The sequence below is a fragment of the Pygocentrus nattereri genome, chromosome 24 (assembly GCF_015220715.1).
Source record: "Pygocentrus nattereri isolate fPygNat1 chromosome 24, fPygNat1.pri, whole genome shotgun sequence".
Classification (NCBI taxonomy): Eukaryota; Metazoa; Chordata; class Actinopteri; order Characiformes; family Serrasalmidae; genus Pygocentrus; species Pygocentrus nattereri.
The window spans coordinates 21,496,663-21,522,162 of record NC_051234.1 but is presented as its reverse complement, the minus strand read 5'-3'; the positions used below and the strand labels follow the sequence as shown (position 1 = coordinate 21,522,162).

The following is a 25,500-nucleotide window of genomic DNA, read 5'->3' as shown; positions in this document are numbered from 1 at the left end:
AGACCTTGCACTTTTATGCTAAACCTGCTTGCCTTGCTAATGGTTCAAGTGCTGATCTTAATTACTGCACGATTATGAAACATATTGACCTTAAATCTGTATAAAAGATGACTTCTACCAGCAACATCAAATTAACTGTGTCTAAAGACCCAGTAGATAACCGTCTACCTTAAATTCTTGGGAAAAGAAGGCAACCTGCTGTGGTGCTTGTGGTTAAATCTGATAATACACTGAAATGGCGTTAAAGCCGACCTCAGCAGTAGTGACTGTTGGCTGAGTTGTTTAAGAACTGAGTGTCTGTGTGTGTGTGTGTGTGTGTGTGTGTGTGTGTGTGTGTGTGTGTGTGTGTGTGTGTGACTCTGTGCCTCAGGGGTTTAACAGTAATGTTTGAAGTGATGAAGACTTATGGTCACACTTATGAGAAGCACTGGTGGCAAGACTTGTTCCGCATCGTCTTCAGAATTTTTGACAACATGAAGCTGCCAGAGCAGCGAACTGAGGTATGTAAATAGTAGGGATGCGTAAATAGTAGTAATGAATTTTTGTGTCCAGTTTTTATTTCTTGGCAATCAAATTGCCCTGTGGCTGATATTTCTGTCAGATTTTTTGTTTAGCACATTTTCAGCTCTCTTTATTAGCCTATTGCCTATTTAAATAACATGGATCACAAACTGCTGCACTGAAAGAAAGAAGCACTTATTTCTGTCAGAATTGATCTGTTCATCAGAAAATATAGACAATGTAAAAATATAGACAATGGCAAAGAAGACAAGCGATGGATATGGGGTTTTTATTACTATTACTATTATTAGGATTAGTATTATTAGTCAGTTCCATTTGGCATTTAGATATTTAGAGTTTAGAGCAGTAGCCAGTATTAATTGTTGTACTGTTTTGCAGAAAGCGGAGTGGATGACCACCACCTGTAATCATGCGCTTTACGCCATTTGTGATGTCTTCACGCAATACTTTGAGTCTCTCAATGACGTTCTGCTGGACGACATCCTCTCTCAGCTCTACTGGTGTGTGCAGCAAGGTGAGAATCCAATCAGCATACACACAAAAACACACACTGTGCTTTTCACCAGAACAACATTCATTCATTCATGCATTAATTGGTTGGGTGGGTGATTGATTGATTGATTGATTTGATTGATTGATGATTAGCCAACCCTGTGAATCCGACCGGTCCAGTCCGGTCCAGTTTGGTACCAGGCCTAAAAACATTTCAAGTGCTCATTTAAATCTGTGCCAGAGGAGTTACATCACAGACACATAACCATTGTAAACAGTTAAAAATATTTGATCAGATTCAGGGTGAATTTGAACTTTGCCAGCTACTGTGTTTTCTATCACTGTATAAAGTATGCAAAAGGCTTCCATTTTTAGTCAGCTCTGATGGGTTAGCGCTTATTATTGGTTCATTTAATCAGAGTAATGAAAAGATGGCCATATGTGTGGCTTAAGTTCCTAATTCATGTATTTTTCTGTTGAGTAAATAAATTTGTGACAAATTTTTTCTCTGAAAAAATTAATGTTTGGCTTTGTTGGATCACGTTTCATCCATATCAAATAACCACAATAAAACCGTATTACTAACAGAAAAGAGCAGATAAAATAGCAGATATGTCACTTTATAAAATAATGAGATTGAATCGATTGTGCTGAAATTTCAGATGTCAAGATGCATAAAATCGTTTCCAACTAATTAAAATCAAAACTGGGAAATCAGATATTCGCAACGTACTCATTCCTAATCCCTCCACCACTACCTCTTTTTGTAGATAACGAGCAGCTGGCCAGATCAGGCACCAACTGCTTAGAGAATGTGGTAATCCTGAACGGAGAAAAGTTTACACCGGAGACTTGGGACAAAACCTGCAACTGCATGCTGGACATCTTCAAAACCACCATCCCTCACGTGTGAGTTCCCTTTACTGCCTTTAATCTGAGTGTAGGTTTGGGAGATCTGTGTCATTTGAGGTGAATTAGATTATATTTATCCTGTCCTCTTCTCAGGTTGTTGACATGGAGACCGGCCAGTGGGGGCGGAGATCACATGACACAGCTGGACTCGGACAGACAGCTGGTATGTGGACGACTGTCTTTGTTTTTAGCTAAAGCAGAACTGTTGTTTTTTTTTCCGCTGGGATACTTTTAGAAGAGCATTACCATATCTCCATTTTAATATACTACTTTTTCCATCAAATGTGCAAAACATAATATTAAGAAGAAAACAAACGTTTTCATTTTTACTTTTTAAATTCTAGATTAGATATAGATTTTTATTATTAGTAGTAGTAGTAGTGTTAGTAGTTGTAGAAAAACAGCTGAAACGTTTGACCGAAATAATAAAAAAAAGAATACATGGACCTACAATGAAGTCAAAATCTAAGACCAGTTGTTCCATGGTGCATACTGTAGCATACATACTGTATCTATTTAGGCAGTGTATTTTATGTGAACCTTTTTATTTGTCAACTTTCTGGTTTTCAGCTAAGCATGTCCTTGAACATGGGGGTATTTTTGCCCTTTGTTGCTAGTTACATGACAGCTGGGGTATGCTCCAGCACCCCACCCTGACCCAGAATGATGAGCAGTTTAGATGGTGTGTGTGCGTGTGTGTGCACTAGTTATATGTGTCAGTAATGTTTTGCGTCATGCATATGATAATGAATATGTTTTTAATATTTTTTTTCCCTCATGTGTCTGGTGCATGCAGGACTCCATATCCCAGAAGTCTGTGGACATCCAGTCTCGAGCCGAAGATCAGCAGTCCATCAGCAGTATGGAGAAGGCACTGGCAGAGAACCGGAGACACAGTCAGTTCAGTGTGGCTTCAGGCAAGTTCAGTGTTCGCTACTGGAACTGATACAAGCCACAGACTTCTATGTTTGTTCACAGCTCAGCTCTGCCGGCAGACACTTGGCGAGCAGCCAGACTTCAGCGTTAATTTTTAATCCTAGCTCAGTTTGGCTATTTGTTTGTTGGAGGATGTACTCATAACATTTTTGCATGACAGTTTAAGACATAGATTCCACATCAGTTTGTGGTCACACGACGCTGAAGCAGAGTGGGTGTCACTGGCTGAGTCATTGTGAGGGGTTACTGAGTGTGTGTGTGTGTGTATGTTCTGCAGAAGCCCAGGAGCAGCGGCTGTTTGCAGCATTGCTCATAAAGTGTGTGGTGCAGCTGGAGCTCATTCAGACCATCGACAACATCGTCTTCTTCCCTGCCACTAGCAAGAAAGAGGATGCTGAAAATTTTGCAGCCGCACAGGTACTCAATAGCATATTTAAAAGAGTAGTTCAGCAAAAAAAAATCTAATCTGTGCTTCCCCACATCTTCCCCTTATCCTAATTGTAGACAAACATCCAAGATCTGTTTTTAGAATAAGTTTCCACCCACTTACTAGGTCTCCCCATATCACACAGTGCTGCCAAGCCAGGAGGCTGAAGGCTAGCAAGTACTTCCATCGAGACATTATCTCCTGGTGATTTGGCCAGTGTTTAGACCGCTGTACCTCTGAGGAGCACATGTGGCATTTGAAGTTTGAGCTTAATGTAGCTGAATAATAAAAGCTAAAAAATAAAAAGCTTTTGTGGTTTCTGACACTGAAATTGTCAGTATCTACGTGCATTGTTACAGAGGCATAGTCAGTTTTTTTTGTAAAAAAAAACGGGCCTAGACCTCAGTTTATAGAACATTTAATCACAATTTGTATTGATCCGATAAATTGCGATTAGACATTTTCTCCAAATTGTTCAGCCCTACAAAATGAATGCAGTGTCAATATGTATGCCTGAAAAGTACCTTGCTTAGTAAAGCTTGAATTGAAGCTTGAATGTTGTCTACGCTTTTATCTATTAAAATGTGTATCATATGTATCATGCAGAGAGATGCTCTGGATGCTGATGTGCACGTGGAGACTCAGGACCAGGGAATGTACCGCTACCTGACCTCTGAGCAGCTGTTCAAACTGCTGGACTGCCTGCTGGAGTCCCATCGCTTCGCAAAGGCCTTCAACTCCAATAATGAGCAGAGAACTGCCCTGTGGAAGGCTGGTCAGGATTCATTCTCAGTCTAATTACACTCATGTAGATTTAGGCAAGGTCTTCCAGGAGAGCCACAGCCGTGTAGAAATTAATATTGGTCTTGTATTTAAACTCTGAATTCAATTGATAAAAGCCGTACAGTTTAGCTGATTGGTTGCGTTAGTTGTGTTAAGTAAAAAATACTGAACACTGCAGAGCTGTGGCTGTCCAGGACTAGAGTCTGACACCCTTTAATTTGATGCTAGAGCTGGTTTTCTGGCTTTGTGCCAAATATCACAACTCCCAGGGCCAGTTTCCCAGACCCAGATTAAGTTTAGTAAGTCACCATTGGCACTTTGATTTTGTCCAAAGCTAGGCTTAATCCACATGTGGGAAACCAACCTTCAGTAAGACCATGAAGTAAACAGCATAAACAATAGTCTGTGCAATATTTTTACAATGAATACAAATTGAAACTCAGTGTTGATAATGATATTAGTGAATCTTTTCTTTTTCTTTAGGAACTATTTTGCCACACAACACCTCTGTCACGTTAACTTAAAAAATGTTTTGGGGCAAACATTTTCAAAACTATCGTGATATAATGCCTCAGGCATCAGGTAGTTTATTTAATGTCATAACTTTCTGTGAGAGCTTTGAGGGATTAAATGCTTCAGATTACTGGTTTCTATTGGACATCATTAAGAACACCTTTACGAGTGATCAGAATTTCTAAAAGTTCAGAGCTGGTATCTGGTAGAGCGTTGTGTTGTGTAATGGAAAGTCTTTGTAAGTGTCTCATCAGTGTTGGGATCCTCTGCTGTTCCACTCATATGGTATCTGTGTCTCTCTTTGTGCTTCAGGTTTCAAAGGGAAGTCAAAGCCCAATCTGCTGAAACAGGAAACCAGCAGCCTGGCCTGTGGGCTGCGGATTCTCTTCCGTATGTACACGGACCCCAGCAGGCAGGACGCCTGGGAGGAGGTGCAAAGACGCCTGCTCAAGTAAGACGTCACTGTCTCACACAAATACATGCTAGCGCTGTGCCAGAATCACCCGGTGTGTTCTCTCACACTCCCTCTGCAACGGCTTTCCTCTTATTATAGAGCTGCTGATGCTTCCATCATATAATGTGCAAATCTTCTGTTGCTCAAGTGGAGCTTTTGATTAGAGAATGTTTAATAGAAGGTTTTCAGCTGAGAAGATGCAGCTAGACTTTCTTGTATACTGGACAAAAACTATAAACGCAACACATTTGTTTTTGAAGATGTGTTGCACTTTGTGAGTCAAATGGTGGTCACAACAGGTACTGACTGGTAACACTGCACATTTTAGAGTGGCCTTTTATTGTGACCAGCCTAAGGCACACCTGGGCAATAATCATGCTGTCTAATTAGCATCTTGATATGCCACACCTGTGAGGTGGATGGATTATCTCAGCAAAGGAGAAGTGCTCACTAACACATTTTAGACACATTTAAACACATTTTGAACAATATTTGAAAGAAAAAGGTCTTTTGTGTACATAGAAAAAGTCTTAGATCTTTGAGTTCAGCTCATGAAAAATGGGAGTGAAAACAATTGTTGCGTTTATATTTTTGTTCAGTATAGTTTGACTCCACTGCAGTATAGTGGACCCCACTGCATATTACAGGGGCTTTTGCTTTTATTGCTGTTGGCTTTTACTGGATTGTGGAATTTTCAGTGTTTTATTAAAATTCCTGAAAGCTTAAGGGTTTCTTTGACCAGTTGTGAATTGAGGGTGTAATTCAGGTTGCATGATATATTTTTTAGTCAGTATCACAGTTCTGGCCTGCACAATACTAATATTACATTTTATGTAATATGCAAATAAGCTTTCTCACCAATCACGAAATGATTTTATTATGTGCCCAAAATATCTTGACTAGTCACAAGTCACAGCGTGAATTAAGGATTTTACATGATCACTTAAGCATAAATCATTTAGGTCAAAAGTAATACAGGCCATTAGGGGTTCCATGCGATATAGTATGATTTTCAGTTCTGAGCTCAATATTTGATTTGATTTTCATTGCTTTTCAAAAGTTTAGAATGACTTATTAAAGATAAAGACCCTCTCCAGGCATCAATGAAACCCCTCAAACAATTCTCAGTTCATCAAAATGATATTTTTTTTTCCAAGAAAAAAAAAATCCCCAAATTTCTTAAATGTTGCTTCAATATAACTCTACACCTTTGCCTTTAATTCAGTATGCGATGATCTATTAATATGCAAGTAGAGGTTTGCCTTCAGGCCTTTCTGATAGAAAGTGGCTTTCTCCACATTTAATGTATACTTGAAAAAGCTAGCCTTATCTTGCTAACGCTGTACTAGCAGCTTATGAGGACGACCTTTATCATGACACGCTTTCTTTGAGAACAGAAAAGTCATTAATTTTTTGTTAAAATTACCATAATGAATATAGGTTTGTGGAGTGTTCACGGTTAGCAGTGGTGAGTACCTAGCAGCAGTGGTAGGTCAGACAAACCGGCGATAGGGTGGAGGGAATGTGATGCTCTGGACAATAATCTGCTGGGAAAGCCTGGATCCAGGCCTATATGTGGACATGAGTTTAATATGCGTCACCAACCAGCACAATGTTGCAGACCATGTACACCCCTTCATGGCAGTGCTATTGTCAGATGACAGTGGCATCCTTTAGCTGCCACACTGCACACATTATTCAGAAATGGTTTGAGGAACATGATGAAGAGTTTGGGTTGTTGTCCTGACCTCCAAATTCCCCAGATCTCAATCTGATTGAGCCACATGCAGTCCTAGCTGTAATGCTTCTTGGAAACATTTAAAGGTTAGTAACGTGACGTCAGTATCAGCACTCATCCTCCAAATGTTACCAGAGTCTGACCGAACTCAAAGTGAAAAGGACAGGGCATGTAAAGGCTAAGTGAGTTCCTCTACTCTGTTACGCTTTAATGAGGGACAAGAGCATATGAACAGCTTCCTACTTTATTAAACGGATCAGGAGGGTTTACTCAGCTTCCTTTTATCTTCTGCTGTCAGTAAATGGTGTATTGCATAGGCAAGATTTTGCTGAACATAAAGACCATTTTTAGCAAATACAATCTCTGTGTGAAGCACTCCAGGACTGTGGTGGTTAGTGCACAATATATTACTTTTACCTGTTACTGCAATATTGGAACTATGATCCAACATAAATAATTTTGGTGAAAAAAAATTGCAGGTTGATGCTTTATTCCCCAACATTTTAACAAATTATGAGGCATATCACAATTGTATATTGCAGTATGCTGCTATGAGTGGAGATGCTCCCTCCATTGAATATTGGGGTCTGTCCCAAATGGTATACTGATCCCTTCTACAAATCAGCGCCTTGATGACGTACGCTTGCTAGGTTTACAAACATGCTTTTGGGTCAGACTTGCAAAACAGCACAATGTAGTGTGTAGGCTGTGCATGAATCATGCCAGGCAAGAATATTGATTGTGAGTCCGTTTGCTTATTTATGTGGGTACAGTATAGATTACAAGCAAAGGCAGTTGGCTAGGCAAAACAATAACTGTCATGCGACAGAGGACACAGGGCTATGAGCAAATTAAAAGCACTAACTTACTCACTTAGAATGGAATTATAAAATATATTTTAATATTTTAATATTGTGTATCGTTGAAAGACCTTGTAGTACATGTCTTCACATCCTTTTCTCTATGAATTTAGTCGTTTCACAGGCAACATCTGCTAAAATCTACATCCCAGGCAGCCTTTCTGGAAGATCACAAATGATCCCCCACCTTGTGGACTTGAGTAGATGAGTGTAGATGAGAAATTAGGCAGAGCAGCCCTATGGCCTTGTGGACTTCCTCAGTAGTGCACACCTTAAGCCCGTAATGTGGCAAGTTTCAGGAAGGCCAGAAATTTAGACTGGGTTGATTCTAGCCTGTATCTCAAATTTGGGAAGCTGACCACTTTTAGATAGAGAGAGAGATAGAGATACAGTAGTGTTCAAAATAATAGCAGTGTGTTCAAAAACATGAGTTAAGCAAAAAATCTTGATAATAGTTTTTATTTACATGCATTGGGAACGTTGCACACAGTTTGCTAAGTCAAAACATGAAGAGAAAATTATATCATTTTTAACTACTTTACAGAAAATAACAAAAAACGAACATTGGGCAGTTAAAAAAATAGCAGTGTCTGCATTTGTCTTTACAAACTTAAAATATGTACTTTTTTCCTCATTCCTGTGAATCACTAACCTAATATTTAGTTGTACAACCACAGTTTTTTAGAACTGCTTCACATCCATGTTTCATAGAGTCAATCAACTTCTGGCACCTGTCAACTGGTATTCCAGCCCAGGATGCTTTGACTATATCCCACAGTTCATTTGCATTTCTTGGTTTTGCCTCAAAAATGGCATTTTTGATGTCACCCCACAAGTGTTCTATCGGATTAAGGTCTGGGCATTGGGCTGGCCACTCCATAACCTCAATTTTGTTGAACTGGAACCAAGATTTTGCTCATTTACTACAGATGTTAAAGGGCCTCAGCCTCCTCAGGAAATAGATTCCTGTACGGGATGTTGGCTGACCGGCCCAATCTATCATCCAGTTGCAGTCCGAGATACCTGTAGGTCATTACCCTCTCCATTTCAACCCCCTCAATAGAGATTGGCTGTTTGGGTGGCCTATCCCTGCGAAAGTCCACCACCAGGATCTTGTACTCCTCCTCCTGCCCTCCCCTTAAACAAGCCACAATGACAGTATCATCCGAAAACATCTGCATGTGGTGCATCTCAGAGTTGTACCGAAAGTCTGAGGTGTACAATGTGAAGAGAAAGGGGGAAAGTACAGTCTCTTGTGGTGCTCCTGTGCTGTGCAGTCTCTGATGTACAGTCTTTCTGCCTGACATACTGCCAGGTCTGCCAGTGAGGTAGTCAGTAATTTAGGAGACCAGGTGCAGACTTGCATCCTTACCAGCTTATCTTTCAGTTTTAGGGGCTGAATGGTATTGAAGGCACTGGAAAAATCAAAGAACATGCTCTTACAACGCAACCACCCTTGTCCAGAGAAGAGTGGGCCAGATCGAGAAAGTATAGCATGGCATCCTCTTACTCCCACTTTCTCCCTGTAGGCAAACTGCAGGGGGTTCGTTGCGTGTCAAACCTGGGGTCTGAGAAGGTGTAGAAGTCGTCACTCGAGTATCTTCATGACATGGAATATTAGAGCAACAGGCCTGAAGTCATTGAGTTCACAGGGTTGCCCCGTCTTGGGTACTGGAATGGGGCATAATGTCATCCAGAGTGTGGGAACCCTCCCTGAGCACAGACTCAGGTGGAAGATGTGCTGTAGGGGTGCCCCCAGCTCAGCAGCACATGACTTAGGTAGTCTAGGACACACTTTGTCCAGACCAGCCTTCCTTGTGTGGAGTTTCCTCAGCTCGCCTCTAACCTGATCTTCAGTGAAGATGATGATGTGCAAGGGGGATCAGATGTATTCATTTTCAATCCACACTTGGGATTTGTGGCCTTACTTAAAGAGGAATTGCACTGATTTTTCAAAATATGTTTGTAAAAGTTGGATGCTCATTAGAGAGCACAAGATTGCACATGTGGACAGGTATCGATGTGGGTTCTGCCAAAGGGTGCACTAAGGGTGCATAAAGGTCTTTTTTTATTTTTTGATACTTTTTTAATCCCACAAACAGGGAAATTCCAGCTCTGCATTTAACCCATCCTTGAAGTGAAACACCACATACTAGTGAATACACACATACTAGGGGGCAGTGAGCACACTTGCTTGGAGCGGTGGGCAGCCCTATCCACGGTGCCCGGGGAACAATTGGGGGGTAGGTGTCTTGCTCAAGGACACCTCAGTCATGGACTATCGGCACTGGGGATCAAACCGGCAACCTTCCAGTCACAGGGCCAGTTCCCTAACTTCCAGCCCACGACTGCCCAACAGAGTGCCCCTTTCAGCCCCAAAATGACAAATGGAAGACCCTGCAGTCTTGCAGGTCTTGCGGGTACACTCAAATGAGGACTGCAACTTGGGGCAGTGCCTAAATGTCCTTGTGCTTCATGGCTGAGATGCAGCCAAACTGAGGCTGGCCTGGCTAACAGTGCAATACAGTGCAGACTTGGCAAGCAGAGCGAGCTAATTCACGGCCTGTCTGCTGGGTAGCCTTCAACAGAGCCGAGAGGCGGCCACTCGGGTTCACTCGTCCATTCTGGAGCACTGTGCCTGTGTGCAGAGCTCTCGGATGTGTGGGCTTGATTACTGAGGCTCACTGAAACAGGCTAAAGGAGATTTGGCAGGTGATTAGGTTATGGAGATTGGAGAGAGTAGGAGGCACAAGGGCAGATGGGGATTACAGTGCAGAAAGGACAAATGTGACACTTTAACTTGTTTGGTGTGCACTAAATATGTTTAGGCACTTTTTTGGGTGCCACTTCTGTCTGCAGCAGAATTTCTCGTTCTGATTTCACTTTGCTACTTTTATTTTCTTTTGGATTTTATTTGAACTGAATTAAAATTGGATGGGATAGACAAAGCAAAGTGTTATCTCTGCAGAGAATGTTCTCACCTCATGTGTTTATCCAAAAGTCCAAAAGAGACCACTTTGAAATTTTTTTTTTCTTCTAAACCTTGGTGGAGGTTTAAAACATTGAAGCTAAAAGAATTTTTAATAAAATTGTTTTTTGAAAACAATGAAAATCAGAAGCATTTTCACCAGTGGTCCAAAACCATTTCTGTTGTGTGTGTGTGCATCCGCATCGCGATACATCTAAGAATTTTTTTTACAACTATATACTATAATCATATACACTATATTGCCAGAAGTATTCTTCTGCCTTCACATGGATATGAAATTGGGTGAGATCCCATTCTTAATCCATAGGGTTTAATATAATGTCGGCCCACCCTTTGTAGCTATAACAGCTTCAACTCTTCTGGGAAGGCTTTCCACAAGGGTTAGGAATGTGTTTATGGGAATTTTTGACCATTCTTCCAGAAGCGAATTAGTGAGGTCAGACACTGATGTTGGACGAGAAGGCCTGGCTCACAGTCTCCGCTCTAATTCATCCTAAAGGTGTTCTATCGGGTTAAGGTAGGACTCTCTGCAGGCCAGTCAAGTTCTTACACACCAAACTCACTCATCCATGTCTTTATGGACCTTGATTTGTGTACTGGTGTGCAGTCATGTTGGAACAGGAAGGGGCCATCCCCAAACTGTTCCCACAAAGTTGGGAGCCTGAAATTGTCCAAAATCTCTTGGTGCTAAAGCATTAAGAGTTCCTTTCACTGGAACTAAGGGGCCGAGCCCAACTCCTGAAATACCACCTCACACTATAATCGCCCCCCCGACACACTTTACACTTGGCACAATGCAGTCAGACAGTCCAGTGGCGGCGCTTTACACCACTGCATTCGATGCTTTGCATTGCGCTTGGTGATGTAAGGCTTGGATGCAGCTGCTCGGCCATGGAAACCCATTCCAAGAAGCTCTCTACGCTGTTCTTGAGCTAATCTGAAGACCACATGAAGTTTGGAGGTCTGTAGCAAACGACTCTGCAGAAAGTTGGCGACCTCTGCGCACTATGTGCCTCAGCACCCATTGACCTCACTCTGTCATTTTACGTGGCAGCCCACTTCATGCCTGAGTTGCTGTCGTTTCTAATTGCTTCCACTTTGTTATAACACCACTGATAGTTGACTGTGGAATATTTAGTAGTGAGGAAACTTCACGACTGGACTTGTTGCACAGGTGGCATCCTGGAATTCACTGAGTTCCTGAGACCCATTCTTTCACTAATGTGTGTAGAAGCAGTCTGCAGGCCTACGTGCTTGGTTTTATACACGTGTGGCCACGGAAGTGATTGAAACACCTAAATTCAATTATTTGGATGGGTGAGTGAATACTTTTGGAAATATAGTGTATATTTAGACTAAGTGAGTGCTGTGGTGTTTTCTGCTTTGTTGCAGTGTATGCAGTGATGCTGTGGCCTATTTCCTCACCCTGACGTCAGAGAGTCACCGCGAGGCCTGGACCAACCTGCTGCTCCTCTTCCTCACCAAAGTGCTGAAGATCAGCGATGACAGGGTGAGAACACACTCGTGATTGATGATGATTTTTAACCATTTTTTTTTTGTTCCCAAACAAAATAATACAATTAAACACTTCAAGCTGTGTAGCAGAGAATCTTTTGACAGAAATAGTAAAAGAGGAAGATTAAAGCAAGCGTAAACAGAATTAGAGGGTGATGCCACCATTCACGATTAGCCTGCCAGACCATCGTCATGGCCCACGAAATCTAAACTATTTTATACATGCTTCTGTTGTGGCAGGCGGCAAAAAGTGAAGCAGAATGTTGTGCATGCAGGCCATTTATGGAAACGAACCAGTTGTGAATTCACTGTTTTATCATGAAAACAAACACATTCATACATCTGCCTTTTCAGTCTTCAGCAGTTCAGCCCCGCCCACTCACACTTAAGTTACAAAGAATGTTTCCGGACAGTTTTTTTTAATATGGCGCACACACACACACACACACACACACACCCCAGTCTTAAAGATATAGTTTAAAGAAACACTTTAATTAGAAGAGATTATGGAAAATGATCATATTAAAATAAACTGTTTTTGGTACATAAAACCCAAACATCATAAATGCCTAAACCTTAGAAGAGATAAAAAGAAAGAATGTAACATGGACTCTTGATTGGCATTTTTCCCATCTGAGAAATAAATTTATGTAAAGTGTATTTATGAAATATATTTGTAATTTCCATTAAAAATGGCATTTTAAATATAGTTTACTGTTTTGGAATGATGTGTATTTGAAATGTACTCATAGGAAATGAAACCTGCCCATGATACCTGTATTTGTTTCTGAATGGGTTGAGGAGGAGAAGAAGAAGAAGAAAAAAAAATCATGTTCAGGCCCAAAAACCACCTGGTACAACAAACATTGTGCCGACCTCATTTCATACGGAGTCTGGGTTGGTTTAATCTGTGTGAGGGTTAAGTTGTCTGTAACCCTTCCTCCTCTGCACTTACAGCAGGCAAACTCATAAGAATGATTAAGCAGATGTCATATCTAATCCGCTTCAGTTGCGCTCATAATGAATTACTGAGTCAAGAGGAGAGACAAGAGGGTGTAATCAGACACTCATCAGAACAAATTGAGTTACAACAAATCATGAAAACCGGAAGTAGTGAGTACCTGCAGTTTTGTGGTCTTCCAGGGAGAAAACCAGCTAAAATCTCTTCAGATTGGCATTTTCTTCCCTTCTCCCCCTTCTGGATGAGCAGAGAAAACAGTGGATTTACTTAACTTTGATTCATTTTAGACAGCCTCCTACCTGCACAGCCACAGAATCAGTAGACATACAGATGCATTTACACTTGATGGGATGGAATAATTTTAATCTGCTGCATTCGGTGATTATCAATATTTGAATTCAGACTCAGAATTGGCTTCATTGACGAAGTAAGACACGCTTAGCTGTAGTTCCCTTTAAGAAACATACTAACAAATAGAGTAAATAATAAAATGAAGAGCATAATAAATATAGAAATAATAAAAAAATATAGAATAAAACTAAAGAATAAAAGCAGCGGATGTTTTTTACTTAATTTTTTTCCTGTATTGCATTATTGTAGAACTTGACAGGCTTACATCTGTCACAGTACCTGTAATTCTTCATAAATTCTTTATTCTTTCTATTTTGTCCTACATGTTTGTGAAAATCTATAAAATAACATGAGGTTGAGCCACCTAACATGCCAAAATGCATGCAGCGGCAAAAAACAGATGGCCTTTTGGAGGTTGTTCATCGCAGAACTGTTTGTTTTAATTGGGTTTAATGAAGGTTTTAATTGGATTTTTGTATTAAAATGAACTACAGTTGCTGGAGCTCAGTTAGAGCCCCTTTTAACCCCTTCTTCTAAAGAATGTAGGCTAAGTTGGCAGATATATGTATATTGTTTTTATGATGTCACAAAAACAATTAACTCGGGCTGTTTTTGCAGCCTAGGTTACATATACGGACTGTGTGCACTTGAGAGTGCAAGTTTTGTTTAAAAAGTTTTGGTAAGAGTTGATGTTTTGGTGAGAAATTTAAAACAATTCAAATACTACATTAAATTCTTATTAAAAACAAAAGTGTTAATGTATTTTTTTTCACATGGCCCTTTAACAGATGCTATATCCATCTGCATGAATTTGAGTTATCTTACAACAGCGACCCTATTAAGAAAGACTACTGTAAATGTGTATTTATGTTTACGTAATTCTTTGTCATCAGTTCAAGGCACACGCCACCCGCTACTACCCACTGCTGTGCGAGATCATGCAGTTTGACCTGATTCCCGAGCTGAGAGCAGTGCTGAGGAAGTTTTTCCTTCGGATCGGGATGGTGTTCCACATCGCTCAGACTCTGGAGCCAGAGCAGGAGCTGAGCTCAGAGCCCTCCAGCCCTCAAACCCCACAGGAGGCCTAAAGACGTCCCTCACTGAGCTGAATTAATCGGAAGATCCCTCATTTTATCTGCCGTCCAACTGGTTTAGGATTCTAATCTCTCCAAAAGAAGGGCCATAGGGAAGCCCAGGAAATGAATGGACTTTATCAGTGAGCTGGAAGAACGTGTTAAAGGTACTGGTAGCATCCCATCACCTCTGCCAGGGTCTACACTGGACAATTCGAGATGATCCTGGGACAGAAACTGCAACCCATTACTGGACAAAAGAAAATGACCAGGGCTTTGTACAATAGACTCAGAAACCATCTACAGGATCATACTGGTGATTATAACAGCTATTTAATTACTCAACCTCTGAGAACCTTCTCAGAAGGTTCAGATATTTCAAAACGGTGTGTTTCTTGCTTTGTCTTGACATTATCTTAAAACTGTCTGAATGAAAAAAGGTTTCAGCATCAAGCAAATGATCAGTAGTTAAAAACGAAGAGTAATGTCCATTACTCAATGATTCTAATGCCCTTTTTTTGTTTTGTTTTTGTCTTTTGCACCGCTAATGGCTAACATTAGCATGAATAGCTCCTTGGATTAAATTAGATGTACAGAAAAAAGCAGCTTTGTAATATAATCTCATAACACTAGACTTTATTTCTGAATTTTTTTTGGTTTTCTCTGAATTTGCTGCACTTGTTTTCCTTTTCAAATGCACTGGAGATTTTTACTTTTGTGATAATTTATTTAACTATGCCATCTCTCCCAGATTGTCTGAGATTTCTAATTGATATCAACTATATATATTCTATTATATATAGTTAAATTATTCCATTTTATATGTACTGATGCTTTTTTTAAGTAAACACATGACGGCGACAACCGGGATACTTAAGAAAAAAACTGGAACTTGAAAAAAGAAAAATTGCAACCTAATGTGAGCTGCATCTGAATCACTGGTCTATATATCCCTCTGAAGTAAGCTTCACTGTATGTGTACAAATTTAAAAAGCTAATATATTTAAATCTTCTTTGGTTCGGGGATGGGCTGTATTGTATAGAACATAACGAATAACGTTAGTTGCGCTTTAAACTGTTGGTGTAAGGATCTGAAGCATTCCTGGTTATGGTGAAGACGTGTATAATGGTACAGCACTGTAAAGTTTTCTATGTGGAATAAATGATCTGTACAACTCTGTACAATACTGGTTATCATCCTACACATCCTAATCAGGTCATAGGTCAATAAAGTTTTTGAACTTGGTTTATTTGTGGAAAGACTTGTGCCTTATTCAAAATGAACTGCGCTCAACAGTGAAAGTGGATGGCTACAAAAGATAAAATATAATTTATTAATTTTTCTGCAAAGTTAAATAAGCTTTTTGTTACAGACAATTACAATCCCGTTATACATTCAGTAAACACATTCTGACCAAGGGGGGAAAAGGCATTTCATACAAGCAAACACGCAGCAGGGTGCAGCAGATGGGACCTCTGTAGTAATTCCTCCCAGGCTCTGCTGGCTGGCAAGAGGGTGAGACATACTGGCTGACGCTGCTTTGCGCTTCTGTAGTTGCTGCTGCTTTATGGCTTTAATCTAGGATCCATCTGACCTTTTGTAGATTGTGCAAGTGTCTCAATGCATTACAATTCATAGTCTACATAAAAAGGACCACTTCTCATTCTCCAGGTAATTCAACAGAAAAAGGCAATTGGGGGATAAAAAAAAAGAAACCAAGCAGGCCTCAAACATCGAATTGGTCATCTATGCTTCACCCACAAACGTATTCTTTTAAAACCACCTGCTGCTAGTTTGGACAAGCTATTAAAAAACAGTAAAAAAAAATTCACATCAGTTTAGAGTTATTGTTATTGAAGGAGAATTCCATTTTTTCTAAACATAATCCTTAAGATGTAGACAGTGACATTCAGAGTGGTGAGTGATTTGATGTGAAATGCTCTAAGAGAACCGTTCACAGTGGTGATGGGAACCAGACGTCTGAAGAGTTTAACGCCTCTAAAAGCTCTCGCACCAAGTTATTACATGAAATAAGTATCAATTCACTGCCTGATATCTGAGACAGTTTTATGTTACTTTTGAGAAGGATCATTTTTTTTTTATTCATTCATGGCAGAGAGGTGAAAGAGAGGCACTACAGTGCCCAGACTTGCTATTCTTTTACCATTACCAGCACCAGCATTACATATTAAAACCCTGAAAACATTACATACCACTCTGAATGACTGAATTATGCAGAAATTTTATTTATTTATTTATTTTTTATTATAGAAATTTTAGGAATTCCCCTACCTAGTTTTAATTAGCTAGAACACCACAGTCTAGCTTGGTAGTGTAGTGTTTTAAACTGGTGACGAGGCTGTGGTGACAGTGTAGTGATTCAAACATCACAACAGTCATGTGAATAATGTTGATTAAAACTTATGTGCTGCAAATTTCTCATTAGGTTGAACAGGATTTTCCCAATATTCTGCAGTTCATCCAGCCTAGCAACAGTTGCTATGAAAGACATTTGTGGGCGGAGCAAATTAGACAAATAAACAGACTTCTTTGGTAAGGAAAAGGGGATTCAGTATGGAGAAAGTGCACTCTAGTGTTTCCGTGAAGACCCTGAGCTTAACCGTGATAGGTGGACGGCCCCTCCCACTCACGAGTCAGCGGTCCGCGGCTGGATGGCCTGCGACCCGCCATAAACCTCTTCAGCGTCTCAGTGGTGCCGGGGCGCAGCCAGGGCTCCGTAGCAACTGTTGTCGTAGAAACGCGCCTAGCAGGGGCCGGTGACGGACTCTGTTGCCAAAGGTCGTCCTCTTCATCAGCAGATATTTCTCCTGCAGAAATAAAGCTTTAGCGACTGATCAGCGCCGTGGTGCCACCCATCTTTTTAAGCAACTAATCTTAAGCAAAACCTCCCTCAAGCCTCAGGTTTAGTCATGGTATTTCAGTATGAATTCATCTATCCATACAAATGCATGGACAGATGCTTACAAAATGAATATAATTTGAAACTAACATATATATATATATATATATATATATATATATATATATACACACACACACACACACACACACCGGTAGTGATGCGTTGGTAACCCACAATACTGAGTTTTAATGGTATTAACAGAAACTTAACGCTGATGCATTTCCTGAGTGCTTCAGATTTTTTTTTTTTTTACAGTACAGTTTAAAATACACAAAAGCTAAATACATAGTTAAATTACAATACTGATCAAGGTTCTCTTTGGTGTGATATTAAGAGAAACAATACAACAAAGCAGTCAAATTACAAGAAGCTGTGTCAAAACGCACTGGATGGGGCACTTTTCTCACCTGATCTCCAGCCCTGCGCGCTCATGTTGTCTAGTGCTCTCATCCTTCGCTGGTTGTGCTCTCTGAGTCTGTCTAGTTGAAAGCTGCTCGCTGAGCCGAGAGACTGGCCGTTCCTCTCTCTGCTGGGGGTCTCCATGCCCTGCACGCAACCACAGCACGGTGGTTATGAACACTGCAGCTCCAATATCACACTGCTTTTCGCCTTCAGTCAGACACAGACTCTGTGATAATTCTTCATTAAATGAAAAATACTTTCATCATCAAAGTCTGTCCTTCTTGCTTGCCGTCTCCTCTCTCTAGCAGAGCTCTGGCCAGCCCTCCGCTCTGGCTGAGGTGTTGCTGGGAATGAATAACCATTAGGATCTGTACAGAGAGAGAAACTGACATGTACACACTCCGGTACAAACACTTCTGCACCCTTGAAGTAGATTAATTGCACTCTGACCTTATGTTCTTGCCCCGTATTCACCCCCTCCCATCACACTGTCCTAGAATGTTCACACCCAATTCATGCTGTCCTAGAGTGTTCACACCCCACAATCATGCTGTCATAGAACGTTTATGCTATCTATCTATCTATCTATCTATCTATCTATCTATCTATACATATATATATATTTACACATAAAATTAGGCTGTTTTAGTCATTTTGGACACTACATTGTTCATCTCCCTTTTACTTGTACTCTGACCAGAGTAGACGTCATCTCCATTTACCCGAAGGACGTCTTTTCCTAAACATAATATAAAATGTCAGATAAAGTGAATTACTGGGCTTTAATAAGATCAAATTGTGAGTACTGTTTAGACTGGGCTTTAAAGTCTTTAAGGCAGGAGCTTTGTGGTTGTGTGGCATGTGTCCTAGAATGTTGAAGCCTCAATCTAGGTGCACTAGAAAGCTCTGCACCGACTTGGGCTGCTATAGAAATGTTTTCCTCCCTACATTTGCACCGTTCAGCTCGTCACTTCTCTGTTCTGTCCTTCAGCGGGGCCATATTGGCTGCCGTTCTCATCAAGTGCTGCTAACTTCTAACTGGCACTCGGTTAAGCTGTCTAAAAGTGGTGCTATGCACTGGCTGTTCCTCAAATAGCCCCATGTTCTCAATGCCACAACCACAAAGCTCTTGCCTTAAAGCCATTAAAGCACAGTCTAAACAATACTCACAATTTCATCTTATTAAAGCCCAATAATTCACTTTATCTCACATTTTACATCACGTTTAGGAAAAGATGGCCTTCGGGTAAGTGGAGATGACGTCTACTCTTGTCAGAGTACACAGTACCTCCCTGCAATTTACATCCGCTCCCTGTTATGAAGGTCTATGTTGGGTTTTATAGGAGCTCACCAATAAAAGCACTCTCTGACTGTAGCAGGGAGTGTCTCTCTGCCTCTTCTGTGCGCCGCTCCTTCTGCAGGCATAAGCACATCAATAAAAATGTCATGTCAGTAAACAAGGCTGTCAGAGAGAGAGGAAACAGAGTGCAGTTATCCTGAAAGGCCATGGAAAACTAGGTCAGTTAAACAGGCCGGCGCAGCGCCCAACACTGCCACATCTATCTCACTCACCCATTGATTAGTAGGCTTCATCGGAGATGACAGGTCAAAGTAATCTAACAAGATAGAGAGGAGTCAGTACACAGAAAGTGTGCGAGTATGAGGGTGTGTGAGAGCGTAAAGGGCTGCTAGGAAAGCAACACTCAGTAAGGGACCACAATTCATAAGGACAAAAGGTGCTGAATCCCACAGTGCAATGAAAGAGCAGAATTCATATTAATTATTAATTTTATTAACTCACTTTGATCATTTTAAATTAAAACCACAAAGGTTAATACGCTACACTGCAAAGATGTTTTGGCAAGTCAAAATATCTCAATTACAGTGAAAATACCTAATGTTTCTTATTTTGAGATTGTTGTAAGAATATTATAAGATTATTGAACTTATTTAGACTTGTATAACTTGTTTTTATAGGCATTTTACATAGAAAATTCTTCAGCCAGATCATTTTGCTTATTTCAAGAAATAATGCTACAAGCAAAATGATCTACCAACAGAATAAGAATATTTGACTTATTTCTAGGCATGATGTTATAACATTCTTATAACAATCGTAAATGGCAGTAATAAAATGAGAAATACTGAATACATGGATCAGATTTAAGATAATTTTACATTAAAAGGTACAATGTAAAATGTCTAGAATTATACAATTTATACATGGACAAGATCTGTTTATTAGAAACACTGGTTTCTGAGATATGGACTAGGCCTAATCTTAGATTACACTGAAATGTCAGCAATGATTCAGAACTAAAAAGCCTATTCAGTCAAAGCTTAAACTTAATCTGGGTATGGAAAATTGGTTTAAATCATAAAAATGTTTTGCGTTTTTAAATAAACATTATACAATTACAAACACAGCATGGTAGATAAACCCATTTATGTTTTTACTGTGGGAAACAACATCACCAAAATACTACAGAAGAAGGGAAAAATGTAAACTTTAAACGTAAAATTTTCTTCCATGTCATTCTGGACCATTTCTATTGGTCTGGTCATCATGGAGTTCTAACGCAATGTAAAAGGCAGCTGGTCGGAGTTTTCAAATGATGTGAAAAAGATGGAGTTGCAAGCTTTTGTTCTGATAAAATGATAAGCGTTTTGTATATAACATACGTTTTTAACGGCTTTGTAAAAGAATAGTTCTTTTTGCCCCCCTTTTTAAACTATAATAACCAAATAAACTGTCAGAATAATTAGTAATCCGTTTCAAATATATAACTGATGTTGACAGCCCTGGTGTGTGGGTTGTTGTCTGACCGTGGACTCTGGCTCTCCTCATGTAATTGAGTCTGTGCTGCTGCTCTCGGAGCAGCGCCTGCTGTTGGAGCTCCAGACTGGCCTCATCACTGGGCGGATCTGGATACGCCTGCCTCACTTGCTCGCGAGACTCGCTGTCTGCAACACAAATACATACGCCCACAGATGAACAGCTCTGCTTCCTGGATTCAAGAAGGGCCATCAGTCTGATTATTAGTAATATAATCAAATCATATAGATCACTCCAGGGTTTTTAAAAATGATCACAAAATTGGACCTGCATAACCTTTCCAAAATACAGTCACTTCAATGATTAAATAATGATTGGTTGAAAATTTGCATGATTCTACTCTCACTACTCACAGTAAGAAACAGACACTGATGGATGTCCATTTACAGTCGTATTCAAAAATTTGGGCACACTTGTTCAAATGTCATGTTTTGCTGAAAGAAAATAAGTTAACATATCCTCTGCAGAGAACACGCTTCTGCACATTTTATTGCACAATTACTGTTTATTTGCTGAAAAAAAATCTGGCCTGATCAAAAGTTATTGGCACATTTCCCCTCCCCCATATGTTAAACTCAGCAAAAAATGCAGAGAAATGCCACATTTAAATTCACAGCAGTGGAAGAGTTAACTTATTTTCACTTAATTAACAAAACATGTAAAATGACCGAAGGTGTTTAAACGGTGTATTATTGATACACTGTGTATAAACTTAAGAACCCTGTGTATCGATAAATCATTATCTGTTAACCAAGCCAAGGGCAAACATAGTACATTATAGTGACCGCCCTAATATTGATGACAGGACAGGCAGCAGAGATGGACCCCCTTTACTGCAGTGCATCAGATTAGAGCAAAACATGGCATCACTGATCTAAGAATAAATGCTACTCTCACACTCGCAGCAAAGACACAGACAACTTAAGTAAAACACTTCTGTATCTGTGAACTGGTGCTAAAAACAAGGCAGTGACTAAGCACTTCTCCACCGAGTCCTGCAGAAGTGTACAGCTGGGTGCTGAGTCACACTTCATGGGAGATATGGCTCTCCCCATCATTGTTTTTTTATTTCTTTTAATCAAAGGGAAAATGTTGCACTTACTGACTGGAATTCAAGGGTGTTTTTTTATAAATGAAGGGGAATGAACAGAATGAGAATGATATCAGCAACAGAATTTGACATTCATACTAAGTAATTCCAAATTCATATCAATTTATCACACTTATAAACACGTTATTTTGGGGGAATTGTTTGGCTCTGTAGTTGTTTCAAGGGGCAAAATTTTTGCCCTTTTGCACTTGTTTATTTGTGGCACTGCAGGGTAGATCTTGGTCTTATCCAGAGTGACTTACAAAATGTGCAAACGGTGGAAGCCAAATTGACCCAGAGTAGAGCTTTTATCAGGCCCAAACTTTTATCAGACCAGAATTTCGGCCTGAACCTGAAGACAACTTGACAATTTTGTCCACACCTGACCAAAGCCTGACAAAATATTTTTATATATATATATATATATATATATATATATATATATATATATATATATATATATATATATATATATATATAAAAAAATGCTGTGACTGCAGTGAAAAGTACTTTCCTTAACCCGATTCACTACTTATTTTCTCAGGAATGTGGATCTCAGTGCTGAGTGGGTGATTCCAGCATGCCAGATTTAAGGTAATAAAAGTAGTGAGAAAGACAGTAAGGAGGAAAACTAAAGCAGGGGGAAATACAGGATAAAATCTATTAAAAGTGGGAGACACTGAGGAGAACTTATTAGCGCAATTTTTTATTAAGAACATTTACTGTATTAAAAAAAATAGTTTTAGATTTAGTGTACTGTGAACATCCTGATTAATCACAGTTCACCCCTCCACCTCAAACAAGACATTCAATTTTAATATACAATTACAATATGTATCGGCAACACAGTATTTTGTCCATATCAGGAAGCCTTTCATTAATATGCTTTTAAGTTTAGCAAAATCTGGGTGTGTCAGTCATGAAAGTGGTCTTTTGCTGTAACAGACTGTTTTGGCACACTCACTGGAAGATGATAATGACGCTGCCAAGATTCTATGGATGGCTGTATTTTAAGCAATTTAATTCATGACATCAACAGACTCTGGCGAGAGTTTGAAGAGATCTTTTGGACAAACTTGAGACACACAAACTAAACTTTCAGCCTAAAAGCTGTTCCATTATTTCAGGTTGAAGCCATAAAAGCAATATCAGTACAATATCAGAGACTGGACAATTACTGCAGCCTTCCATCCAGGTTATTCTGACATCTCCCTGGATGGATTTACAGAACAAGAGAAAGGTTAACCCTAATGCAAGGTATTCTAGCAGTTGGAGGCTGAAGTGAAGTGCATGGATTTGGCTGACTTTTAACACAAGTGTGCCAAGGAGATCTGCAACTATATGGCTGCTTTAAATTAGGGGTAATAACTGTTTTTATGAAAGTGAGTGTTACTAGCTTAGACGTCATTTCTCAAACATATGCTGGGCTTGGGTTGGGTTCAATTTTAAGTTTGAGTTCTCACAGCCTGCCTCCCTCTGTTCAGATTTACCCTGCATTACCTCCCGTTTTAGATTCACTCCTTACTTTATTCTTCTCTACTTTCCCCACCCTAAAACTAAAAAGATTGTGTTTTGGCTTAGTACAAAGTGTGTTGCCACTGGCTGAGTAAGTTATATTATTATTTCCCCCCACCCATTAGCACCAAGAACAGTGAACTGGTTAAGGAAGCAGTGTTGGCCAAAAAAAAAAATGCCAAAAACATTGTTACATGTTCAATGTTCTATATAACACTGCATATGCAGAAACAGGTTAAGGCTAACCTAGGTCTCAGTGTATCAGCATTGCACGGTGTGAGGACAGTACAGTATGGAAAGTTTATCTACACTAAAAAAAACATTTGAGATGCCGTTTAAAGGCATTTCTTGACAAAAATTTGTAAAAGCAGAGTCTAAACTTGAAATAATCAGCTATCCATATTTTATGTTGTTATATTTATCCTAGCTATTATTCTAGCTACTGCATTTTGGTCAGAAGTCCACACTTAACCAAAGCCTGACAAAATTCTGCCTGAACCCAACTTGCATCAAGTTTTGAGCCAAAAAATGAGAAGTACATCAAAATTCTACCCAAAAATAAACTGAATAGGCCCATAACTCAGTGTAACTCAAAACCTGACATGAGTTACAGTTACTGTGTAGAGACAATAATAGCAGCATTTCTAATAAAATAAATATACAAAACAATATAAAATATTTTGCTGACAATGGGTTGTCTACAATGTTTTGTTCACATTCTGCTTAAATTACTTTATTTGACAAATAATGCTTCAGAACAGTATCTCAAACCTTCCTCAGTCCATAATGTGCCATTTTCATGCTGCAGGACACTGATATAGCAAAATGTTCACCTGTTTAATCCTAAAACAATATTTCTGGACAGAGAACATGTTCAATATGTTCTATATTACATTGTATATGCAGAAACAGGTTACGGCTAAACTAAGGTCTCACTGTATCATCATTGAATGGCGTGAGGACAGTACAGTATGGAAAGTTTATCCACACTAAAGAAACATCTGAGATGACATTTAAAGGCATTTCTTGACAAAATTTGTAAAAGCAGAATTTAAACTTAAACTACTCAGCTGTCCATATTTTATTGTATTTTATGTTGTTTAATTTATTCTAGCTATTACTGTCACTACATGGTAGCTGGTGCTATCCTGTCAGGTTTTAGCTGACACTGAGTGATGGGTCATTTCTGGACAGAATTTTGTTGAACTCAAAACATGAAGATATGGTTCCAGATTGTTTGGAATTTTGATTCACTGTCAGTATGCAAAAATACTGACCAAGTGTTTCATTAAAAAGTAGTATTATTGTTTTGCTGATACAGTGTGTGTTCTAGCTGTTAAAACCATAGTGGATACATCATGAAAACGTGCCAGCAAAGGACTTACTTCTAAGGTGGATAATGCCTGAGCCTTAAATGATTTTGCACTGATCCTGAGAGTTATTTGAGTAGTGCTGCACTGATTATTCACAAATATTCCTGATTTTTTAACATTAAAATGTTAGGAAACAGTAAAACTATTATTTTACATGGCCACCTCAAAAACAACAAGGTTTTACAATTATTGCTGGCGTTTTGGGCTTTATTGATCCCAGAGGGAAATTTGTTGTTACAACAAATTTGTTGTTGCAGTTGTTACAGTTGCAACCATTTATGTAAAAGAATAAACAATTTAATAATTTAAAAACAAAAAAACAGTATGTTCTGTTGGTATTTACTGCTGAGCAGCTCAGATATATCCTCCCAGACGTTTAGCCAACCTTTATGTTAATAAACACTTTGACTTGATCTATACAATAGAAAAGATTTTTGTATATCATAATCAAAACCTCCCTGTACTCACACAATCATAAATCCACATTTAACCATATAAAGTTCATACAAAAGCACACATACAAAAGGACACCAAATATCTTACAAAATACTAACCTCTGTACTTGAGCTGATTGAATTCTTCTATGTTCTGCTTGTTAATTGGTCTTGTGCTTGAGGGGGGTCTTCTAGCAGGAACCTGCATGCGCAGTCTGGCCATGTCAAATACATCCAGGGGCAGGTCTCTGATCACACATGCATAATCATACAAACACAAGCACTGACTCCTTATTCCATTGCCAAAAAACATGCTATAATGCAATTCACATGCTTATCTTTGTACTGGAAATCTTTAAGTAGGGGATTTTAGCAAGCTGACGTTGGATGACTTCCATGT

General features: G+C 39.5%; 2 protein-coding genes across 10 annotated transcripts in view; one reads left to right on the top strand and one right to left on the bottom strand.

Annotated features, from left to right (window-relative positions):
• Positions 1-15,772, top strand: part of arfgef1 (ADP-ribosylation factor guanine nucleotide-exchange factor 1 (brefeldin A-inhibited)) — a 93,048-nt gene extending 77,276 nt beyond the window's left edge. For all 3 annotated transcript variants that reach the window (XM_017717864.2, XM_017717872.2, XM_017717854.2), the window contains 10 exons: positions 371-500; positions 901-1,036; positions 1,785-1,923; positions 2,020-2,089; positions 2,723-2,843; positions 3,140-3,279; positions 3,896-4,064; positions 4,898-5,036; positions 12,019-12,136; positions 14,347-15,772. In XM_017717864.2, coding sequence (XP_017573353.1) covers positions 371-500; positions 901-1,036; positions 1,785-1,923; positions 2,020-2,089; positions 2,723-2,843; positions 3,140-3,279; positions 3,896-4,064; positions 4,898-5,036; positions 12,019-12,136; positions 14,347-14,541 — 1,357 coding nt within the window. In that variant the 3' untranslated portion in view covers positions 14,542-15,772. The remainder of the gene's footprint in view (positions 1-370; positions 501-900; positions 1,037-1,784; positions 1,924-2,019; positions 2,090-2,722; positions 2,844-3,139; positions 3,280-3,895; positions 4,065-4,897; positions 5,037-12,018; positions 12,137-14,346) is intronic.
• A 69-nt stretch (positions 15,773-15,841) lies between these two features.
• The window catches only part of LOC108439449 (centrosome and spindle pole-associated protein 1), a 31,040-nt gene continuing 21,381 nt past the window's right edge, over positions 15,842-25,500 (bottom strand). For all 7 annotated transcript variants that reach the window (XM_017717898.2, XM_017717885.2, XM_017717906.2 and 4 more), the window contains 7 exons: positions 25,221-25,348; positions 20,679-20,816; positions 19,425-19,468; positions 19,204-19,267; positions 18,114-18,220; positions 17,858-17,996; positions 15,842-17,355 (listed from right to left, as the gene is read on the bottom strand). In XM_017717898.2, the coding sequence (XP_017573387.2) occupies positions 17,144-17,355; positions 17,858-17,996; positions 18,114-18,220; positions 19,204-19,267; positions 19,425-19,468; positions 20,679-20,816; positions 25,221-25,348 (832 nt within the window). In that variant the 3' untranslated portion in view covers positions 15,842-17,143. The remainder of the gene's footprint in view (positions 17,356-17,857; positions 17,997-18,113; positions 18,221-19,203; positions 19,268-19,424; positions 19,469-20,678; positions 20,817-25,220; positions 25,349-25,500) is intronic.